Raw genomic sequence first — 9507 nt, 5'->3', positions numbered from 1 at the left:
GGAGCACACATACACACATATCAAGAGCACACACACACACATCAGGAGCACCCACACACACATATCAAGAGCACACACACACATCAGGAGCACACACACACTTACACACATCAGGAGCACACACACACGCGCACACATCAGGAGCACACACACACACACACATCAGGAGCACACACACACACACACATCAGGAACACAAACACACCAGTAACACACACACACACACACACACAGCTGAACACCCGCCAAATGTAGGAGTAGAAAAAGTAAAGTTTTCATTCGTTTATTCAAACATTCTTCACAATAGAATATAAAACACAGCTTTGGTTTAACTTCATGTACAAAAGTAAAACTTTCATAAAAAGTACTTTTCAACAAAAACAAATCTTCATCTGCAAGTGTTTCAACATCCGGGTCCAAATGTTGGACGTAAACGTGGGTTCCATAAAACGAAACCAGACCCGAAGAGTTCCGGGTCTACCGGGTCTACAGGGTCTACCGGGTCTACCAGGGTCTCCACACGGGCTCGCTGCCCTCCGGACCGGGGCTGACCGGGACCGGACTGACCACCTGCGACCCGCCGGAGAAGGAGGTCATGCCGTGGACCGGGGACCCGACCGTGGGCGCAGACCCGTGAGTGGGACTCGAACCCACCGCCACCGGAACCGTGTTGGCGTAGAGCGGGATCGTGGCGGACGCGAAGCTCGGGTTCGGGATCAAAAAGGCGAACTGTCCGTCCGAGGCCGGAACCAGCTGGAAGCCGCCGAACACTTTGGGCGACACGGACTCGGACGGGCTGAGCTTGGGCCCGGTACCGCTGAGCGAGGGGGGTAAGGTCACGTGGAGCGGCTGCGCCAGGTGGTTCTGTTGGGTCGGAACCTGCTGCGGGTACATCATCTGACCCATGCAGCTGGACAGGTGTCCCAGCAGCCTGGAGCGGACCTCCGTGTTGACGCCCTCCGAGGTGGACAAGAACCGGGTCACCTCGTTCATGCACTCGTTGAAGCCCGCCCGGTACTTGCTGAGCACCGACGCGTCCGGAACCAGAGCTGCAGAGAGAGAGAGAGAGAGAGCACCGTGAGTGAGGCGCTGAGGGGAGCACGGATCCATATATGAGGGAGAGACACTCACCGCTCATCTGGACTCGCTGCAGGTTCCTCAGGTGCTTCACCGTCATCTCCAGGATGTCAGCTTTCTCCAGCTTAGAGTGTCTGGAGCTCTGGAGGAGAAGATCAGGTTCTTGGTTAAAAAACGGTTAAATTATTGATTACATTCTTAAATTATTGGTTAAATTATTTATTAAAAAGATGATCAAATTGATGGTTTAATTATTAGTTAAATGAATGTTTAAATGATTGTTAAAGTCTGGCTCAAGGTCTCCCAGAACTTACATCTTTCTTCAGCGCGTCCAGGATCAGGGTCTTCAGTTGACCCAGACTCTCGTTGATTCTGGCTCTGCGTCTCTTCTCCATGATGGGCTTCGAAGACTGAGGAGAACAAACACGGTCAACAAGCTGCTCCAACACCTGGAGGTTCTGGACCTGGAGGTTCTGGACCTGGAGGTTCTGGACCTGGAGGTTCTGGACCTGAAGGTTCTGGACCTACCTTTCTGTGCTCGCTGGCGTTCTTGGGTTTGTCGGGCGCGTGCGAGATGTTGGCGGGAGCTCCAGCCAGAGGAGAGCCGGTCTGTTTCTCCAGGTCAGCAGGCATGACGAGAGGGTCGACGGTTCCGAGGAGAAGCGGTTCCGAGGAGAAGCGGTTCCGAGAGTAAATCCAGGCTCAGTACTTCCACTGTCGCGAGCGTCTGCTGTCGACACGCGCCAGGCGGCTATTTATACCCGCGCGCGTGTGAAACCTTCTCGACATTCTTTCCCACACTCTTCTCAGCCAATCAGCGCTCTTCTCTCTCTTCTCAGCCAATCAGCGCTCTTCTCTCTCTTCTCAGCCAATCAGCGCGCGCCGCCGGCCGCCGGGCGCGAGGCCCGCCGCTCATTGGTCGACACCCCCCGCGAGCCGTCAGTCACGCGCGGCTCAGTCGGACCTGCAGGGATGAGCGTGACGTCACGGATGAAGACTTCTACCTGCAGAATAGTGTGACGTCACGGAGGAAGACTTCTACCTGCGGAATAGTGTGACGTCACGGATGAAGACTTCTACCTGCAGAATAGTGTGACGTCACGGAGGAAGACTTCTACCTGCGGAATAGTGTGACGTCACGGAGGAAGACTTCTACCTGCGGAATAGTGTGACGTCACGGAGGAAGACTTCTACCTGCAGAATAGTGTGACGTCACGGAGGAAGACTTCTACCTGCAGAATAGTGTGACGTCACGGAGGAAGACTTCTACCTGCAGAATAGTGTGACGTCACGGAGGAAGACTTCTACCTGCGGAATAGTGTGACGTCACGGAGGAAGACTTCTACCTGCAGAATAGTGTGACGTCACGGAGGAAGACTTCTACCTGCGGAATAGTGTGACGTCACGGAGGAAGACTTCTACCTGCAGAATAGTGTGACGTCACGGAGGAAGACTTCTACCTGCAGAATAGTGTGACGTCACGGAGGAAGACTTCTACCTGCGGAATAGTGTGACGTCACGGAGGAAGACTTCTACCTGCGGAATAGTGTGACGTCACGGAGGAAGACTTCTACCTGCAGAATAGTGTGACGTCACGGAGGAAGACTTCTACCTGCGGAATAGTGTGACGTCACGGAGGAAGACTTCTACCTGCGGAATAGTGTGACGTCACGGAGGAAGACTTCTACCTGCAGAATAGTGTGACGTCACGGAGGAAGACTTCTACCTGCGGAATAGTGTGACGTCACGGAGGAAGACTTCTACCTGCGGAATAGTGTGACGTCACGGAGGAAGACTTCTACCTGCGGAATAGTGTGACGTCACGGAGGAAGACTTCTACCTGCGGAATAGTGTGACGTCACGGAGGAAGACTTCTACCTGCGGAATAGTGTGACGTCACGGAGGAAGACTTCTACCTGCGGAATAGTGTGACGTCACGGAGGAAGACTTCTACCTGCAGAATAGTGTGACGTCACGGAGGAAGACTTCTACCTGCAGAATAGTGTGACGTCACGGAGGAAGACTTCTACCTGCAGAATAGTGTGACGTCACGGAGGAAGACTTCTACCTGCGGAATAGTGTGACGTCACGGAGGAAGACTTCTACCTGCAGAATAGTGTGACGTCACGGAGGAAGACTTCTACCTGCGGAATAGTGTGACGTCACGGAGGAAGACTTCTACCTGCGGAATAGTGTGACGTCACGGAGGAAGACTTCTACCTGCGGAATAGTGTGACGTCACGGAGGAAGACTTCTACCTGCGGAATAGTGTGACGTCACGGAGGAAGACTTCTACCTGCAGAATAGTGTGACGTCACGGAGGAAGACTTCTACCTGCAGAATAGTGTGACGTCACGGAGGAAGACTTCTACCTGCAGAATAGTGTGACGTCACGGAGGAAGACTTCTACCTGCAGAATAGTGTGACGTCAGCTCCAGTAGATTCACAAACATTCGCTTCTCGTCCCGCCATTATGACGTCAGCGTCACACCTGAGGCCGCAGGTAAACGAAACCCCTTCATAAGTTCAACATCGATCAAATAAACATGAGCTCCAGGCTTGTTGACACACAAACACTCATTTGCATACGTGCATAATAATGACGTCACGTTCACTCACGAGCCTCTCAATGTTCAGTGGCGCGTGACATCAAAACACAAACACGTTTAAAATACTTTTAAACATTTAAAACCATTACGTTTAATAATGTTTATCATCGAACATGTTTCCAGCAGTAACTTAGTTTCTCTGAAGATTAAATAATTACGTTATTTATGAATTAAACGTATAATGAAGGAACATCTGTATCGGCACGCGAGGCGGTTTGCGGCCGCACGCTCTCAGCCAATCACAGATCACCTCTGTATGCAAATCTGGCTGCGCGTTATCTGATTGGCTGAGAGGACCACCATGTGTCAATCATTGCGCGGAGGGGGGCGGGGGGGGAGGGGTCACATCTGTGCGCGTGCCATTCACACTCGAGCACGCGCCACCAGCAGATCACACGACTACGTCATCATCAGTGGACTCGCCATCTTTGCTGATTAAATTATGATTGACAGGCGGAAGCGACTTGATCCACTGCGTCAGTTTGTTCTTTACAGTCAAATTAAATCAACTAATTAATAATAAAAGGTTTTCCTCGCGAGGTTTCATCAGGAATCAAAGAGGAAGGAGGAGGGCGACACCTGCTGGCGAATCAAAGTATCACCTGTAGAACAAGTCGATAACATATCGATATTAAATACAATTTTACATTTGTTTGACCACAATCAATAACAAAAGATTCAAGTGGTTAAAGTAGTGAAATATATTTAAAAAATAGAATCTGCAAATAAAGCAGAACAAAGAAGTTAAAGAACCGCAAAATGTAAAATAAGAATAAGTCATAGAAATAAATAAATATAAAATGATTTGTGCTCAAGGAAAACCTTCAATAATTATATTTTATAATGTTTATAAAACAACACGAAAACAAGTAAATAAAAAAGTTATATTTAATTATATTTCCATTATTTTATTTTAAATAAGAAACAACAAACAATGCTTTAGAATGAAGTGTGTGATTTAAAAAGTAAAATAAACATTTTTATTTGTAACTTCTGTTGCTCTATTTAAAAAGATAATCCATGTTTGACCACAAGGTGGCGCATCTGTGACGTCAGTTCTGAGTCACTCTTGAGACAAACAAGTTGAACTAAAACTCAAATAAAAGACATTGAACACGTTAATTTACATAAACTTTGTTTGAACCAATTAAACTGTGGTTAAAACTACGAGATAATAAACACATTTGTTTCCTTCAACTTTGACTCTGGATTGAAATGAAACTTTGATCCTCAGAAGAAGAAATAAAGAGAAATAAAATAAAAACATTGTGGATGTTGTGTGTCCGTGTGTGTCCGTGTGTGTCCGTGTGTGTCCGTGTGTGAGCCGCGGTGCTGAAGCATGTTGTTTACCCAGAATCCTCGGCTCTCGAGGGCCAGCTGTGTTTGCTCGGGGATCGACTCAGATCAGGCGGATCTGGATCCACAAGGACCTGAGACTGATGTTGATGGTTCTGAGTCAGACTTTCAATGATCACGTTTCATTGATGTGCTAATGGCTACATTCAGGAAACAGTATTTAGACTGTATTGAGTTTGAATGATGAGAAAAAAACAACAAACATCTTCAACATCAATACGACAAACATTCTGAAGAAGAAAAGAAAGTTGGATAAAAGTCATAAAGTGTGTAAACTTGAAGAAAATCAAACATTTATTTTAAATATTGTTATTATCTGAGCGAATAACTGCACCTGGTGTTTGTTTTCATCCTTTATTTTATTTGTAAACATTGTATGAAGCAATTTGAAGCATTTAAAGAATCTTTTAAAGTTGTCGTTTATTTTGTACGATTAATACGACAACGTCTGTTAATAAACACTGTTCTGGTGAGTTTTTCTCTTCTTTACAATATGTTTCCATGTGTTACACACAGAAAAGAAAAAAGACACAATCTATAGAATGCCACGCACACACACTCACCCCCCCCCCCCACACACACACACTCACACACACTCACTCACACACACACACACACTCACACACACACACTCACACACACACACACACTCACACTCACACACACACTCACACACACACACACACTCACACACACACTCACACACACACACACACACTCACACTCACACACACACACACACACACTCACGCACACTCTCACACACTCACACACACACACACACACACACTCAGGCACACTCTCACACACTCACACACACACACACTCACACACACTCACACACACACACACTCACACACACACACACACACTCACACACACACACTCACACACTCACACACTCACGCACACTCTCACACACACACACACACTCACACACACTCACACACACACACACACACACTCACACACACACACACTCACACACACACACACACACACACACACACACACACACACACACACACACACTCACAGCTATCATTTCTACAGCATCAGTTCATTGTTCAACAAAACAGCAACAACTCAAAGCATTTCTTCAATTTTCTCTTTTCTTCAAGATCAACTTCACGTCACTCTTTATTCTCTCAGGCGACGAAAGTCTTTGTTTCTCTTCTTCATCTTCTTCTCCAGAAACTCAATACTTCCTTTTTCCACATCTTTCAGTTCATACTTTAAAGAAGAGCCACAGCCTCGTGTTCTTTATAAATGTTGACGATTAATGTCAGTTCAAAACTGCATCATATCTGGTGAGTGACAGTCGTTCATGAATGTTATTCTTGTAATAATAATAATAATAATAAGACATAAGAATGTCTTCCTGTCGAGGACAAAACACTTCTTTAAAGACTTTGATTAAAGGAGCAGGAATTCCACTCCAGCGGCCGATGCTCCGGCGTTCAAGCGCAGGAATGCCAGGATCCAAATAAGAGCAACACTAAGAGCCGATGAGACTTGAGGTCCTTCTGACTCCAGCAGGCAGGAGATGAAGAAAGAGAGGAAATCAGTGTTTGCAGCTTTGGTCGAGCTCAGAAGTCTGTTGTTCGCGGCGGCGGCGGCGGCTCTTCATGGACCAGAACAAAGACCTGCTGCACTTCTCTAAATCCATCGTGAAGCAGGTTCTTGTGGCTTCAGCTGGTCCGGCCTCGTTCACACAGAGCAGCTTGTTGGTCTCTCTGCCCTTCATGTTCTGCACAAAGGTTGTTTTGTTGGATTTCAATTTGTTGGATTAATTCTTGCTTCGACTTTAAGTCGTCGGAGCAGATTTCATGAGGTGGAGAGTCGCAGGTGTGCCCGAGGACTTCCTGTGAACCAGGGCTCTCAGGGTCCGGGGGGCTCTCAGGGTCTGGGGGGGTCTCAGAGTCTGTGGGGGTCTCAGGGTCTGGGGAGGTCTCAGGGTCTGTGGGGGTCTCAGAGTCCGGGGGGGTCTCAGGGTCTGGGGGCCATCAGAGGTTCAGTCTTGTCGAGACTGGGCTGAAGACCACGAAACTATAACTAATAAATTCAATTCAAGACAGGTCTCAAAACTGACGCAAACTGTTTCAATGAGAAAAATCTATAAACTGAAATGATGTCACAACATGATCTGGATCTAATGATGTGTTTGTGTCGTTGACACTATTGTAACAGTTTATTTAGTGTCTAAACCAGAAGGATCTTCTCGCCTGCAGTTCATACTAAACTCTGCAGCCAGAATTCTGAGCCGCTCTAGTAGAAGAACTCACATTTCTCCTTCAAACTCTTCACTGGCTGCCAGTTTCTTTCAGGATCAATTTAAAATTCTGGTTCTTACTTTCATATCTATTCATGGTCAGACCTTCCATCAGTGATCTGATCCAGACTTACACCCCAGCTCGGGCTCTGAGGTCTGTGGATCAGAATCTACTGATGGTTCCTGAACTTCCGGACCAGAGGAGAGAAATCCTTCCAGACTGTTGCTCCTAAGCTTTGGAACCATCTCTGTGTTTGATGATCTACTGACTCCTTCAAGAAACATCTGTGTTTGATGATCTACTGACTCCTTCAAGAAACATCTGTGTTTGATGATCTACTGACTCCTTCAAGAAACATCTGTGTTTGATGATCTACTGACTCCTTCAAGAAACATGTGTGTTTGATGATCTACTGACTCCTTCAAGAAACATCTGTGTTTGATGATCTACTGACTCCTTCAAGAAACATGTGTGTTTGATGATCTACTGACTCCTTCAAGAAACATCTGTGTTTGATGATCTACTGACTCCTTCAAGAAACATGTGTGTTTGATGATCTACTGACTCCTTCAAGAAACATCTGTGTTTGATGATCTACTGACTCCTTCAAGAAACATGTGTGTTTGATGATCTACTGACTCCTTCAAGAAACATCTGTGTTTGATGATCTACTGACTCCTTCAAGAAACATGTGTGTTTGATGATCTACTGACTCCTTCAAGAAACATCTGTGTTTGATGATCTACTGACTCCTTCAAGAAACATGTGTGTTTGATGATCTACTGACTCCTTCAAGAAACATCTGTGTGTTTGATGATCTACTGACTCCTTCAAGAAACATCTGTGTGTTTGATGATCTACTGACTCCTTCAAGAAACATCTGTGTTTGATGATCTACTGACTCCTTCAAGAAACATGTGTGTTTGATGATCTACTGACTCCTTCAAGAAACATCTGTGTTTGATGATCTACTGACTCCTTCAAGAAACATCTGTGTGTTTGATGATCTACTGACTCCTTCAAGAAACATCTGTGTTTGATGATCTACTGACTCCTTCAAGAAACATCTGTGTTTGATGATCTACTGACTCCTTCAAGAAACATCTGTGTTTGATGATCTACTGACTCCTTCAAGAAACATGTGTGTTTGATGATCTACTGACTCCTTCAAGAAACATCTGTGTTTGATGATCTACTGACTCCTTCAAGAAACATGTGTGTTTGATGATCTACTGACTCCTTCAAGAAACATCTGTGTTTGATGATCTACTGACTCCTTCAAGAAACATGTGTGTTTGATGATCTACTGACTCCTTCAAGAAACATCTGTGTTTGATGATCTACTGACTCCTTCAAGAAACATGTGTGTTTGATGATCTACTGACTCCTTCAAGAAACATCTGTGTTTGATGATCTACTGACTCCTTCAAGAAACATGTGTGTTTGATGATCTACTGACTCCTTCAAGAAACATCTGTGTTTGATGATCTACTGACTCCTTCAAGAAACATGTGTGTTTGATGATCTACTGACTCCTTCAAGAAACATCTGTGTGTTTGATGATCTACTGACTCCTTCAAGAAACATCTGTGTGTTTGATGATCTACTGACTCCTTCAAGAAACATCTGTGTTTGATGATCTACTGACTCCTTCAAGAAACATGTGTGTTTGATGATCTACTGACTCCTTCAAGAAACATCTGTGTTTGATGATCTACTGACTCCTTCAAGAAACATCTGTGTGTTTGATGATCTACTGACTCCTTCAAGAAACATCTGTGTTTGATGATCTACTGACTCCTTCAAGAAACATGTGTGTTTGATGATCTACTGACTCCTTCAAGAAACATGTGTGTTTGATGATCTACTGACTCCTTCAAGAAACATGTGTGTTTGATGATCTACTGACTCCTTCAAGAAACATCTGTGTTTGATGATCTACTGACTCCTTCAAGAAACATCTGTGTTTGATGATCTACTGACTCCTTCAAGAAACATCTGTGTTTGATGATCTACTGACTCCTTCAAGAAACATCTGTGTTTGATGATCTACTGACTCCTTCAAGAAACATCTGTGTTTGATGATCTACTGACTCCTTCAAGAAACATCTGTGTTTGATGATCTACTGACTCCTTCAAGAAACATCTCAAGACACTTTGATTTGAGCTTTTCCTTGATTCTCTGAGACTCT

General features: G+C 45.2%; 2 protein-coding genes across 2 annotated transcripts in view; one reads left to right on the top strand and one right to left on the bottom strand.

The window, feature by feature from the left end:
* Window positions 1-6294, top strand: part of LOC148058862 (uncharacterized) — a 12013-nt gene extending 5719 nt beyond the window's left edge. The window contains exon 3 of the mRNA XM_087781449.1: window positions 5797-6294. Within this exon, the coding sequence (XP_087637575.1) occupies window positions 5797-6281 (485 nt within the window). The 3' untranslated portion in view covers window positions 6282-6294. The remainder of the gene's footprint in view (window positions 1-5796) is intronic.
* Window positions 268-1831, bottom strand: hes4 (hes family bHLH transcription factor 4). The gene is made up of 4 exons (XM_087781093.1): window positions 1606-1831; window positions 1392-1487; window positions 1132-1219; window positions 268-1049 (listed from the first exon to the last, which is right to left on the bottom strand). The coding sequence occupies exons 1-4, from the start codon at window positions 1708-1710 to the stop codon at window positions 505-507; spliced, it is 834 nt and encodes a 277-aa protein (XP_087637219.1). The 5' UTR covers window positions 1711-1831; the 3' UTR covers window positions 268-504.
* Window positions 6295-9507: the final 3213 nt, after the last annotated feature.

The sequence above is a fragment of the Callionymus lyra genome, chromosome 19, assembly GCF_982586985.1.
Source record: "Callionymus lyra chromosome 19, fCalLyr1.hap1.1, whole genome shotgun sequence".
Classification (NCBI taxonomy): domain Eukaryota; kingdom Metazoa; phylum Chordata; class Actinopteri; order Syngnathiformes; family Callionymidae; genus Callionymus; species Callionymus lyra.
The sequence above is the reverse complement of the archived record's forward strand: the minus strand, read 5'-3'. Positions and strand labels throughout refer to the sequence as shown.

Bases quoted from the DNA above. Each gene is read 5' to 3' on its own strand.
- hes4 (XM_087781093.1), bottom strand. From the start codon at position 1,710: ATGCCTGCTGACCTGGAGAAACAGACCGGCTCTCCTCTGGCTGGAGCT. The intron at 1,220-1,391 runs GTAAGTTCTGGG...CTTCTCCTCCAG, and splicing joins TGGACGCGCTGAAGAAAGAT to AGCTCCAGACACTCTAAGCT. The intron at 1,050-1,131 runs GTGAGTGTCTCT...CTCTCTCTGCAG, and splicing joins GCAGCGAGTCCAGATGAGCG to CTCTGGTTCCGGACGCGTCG.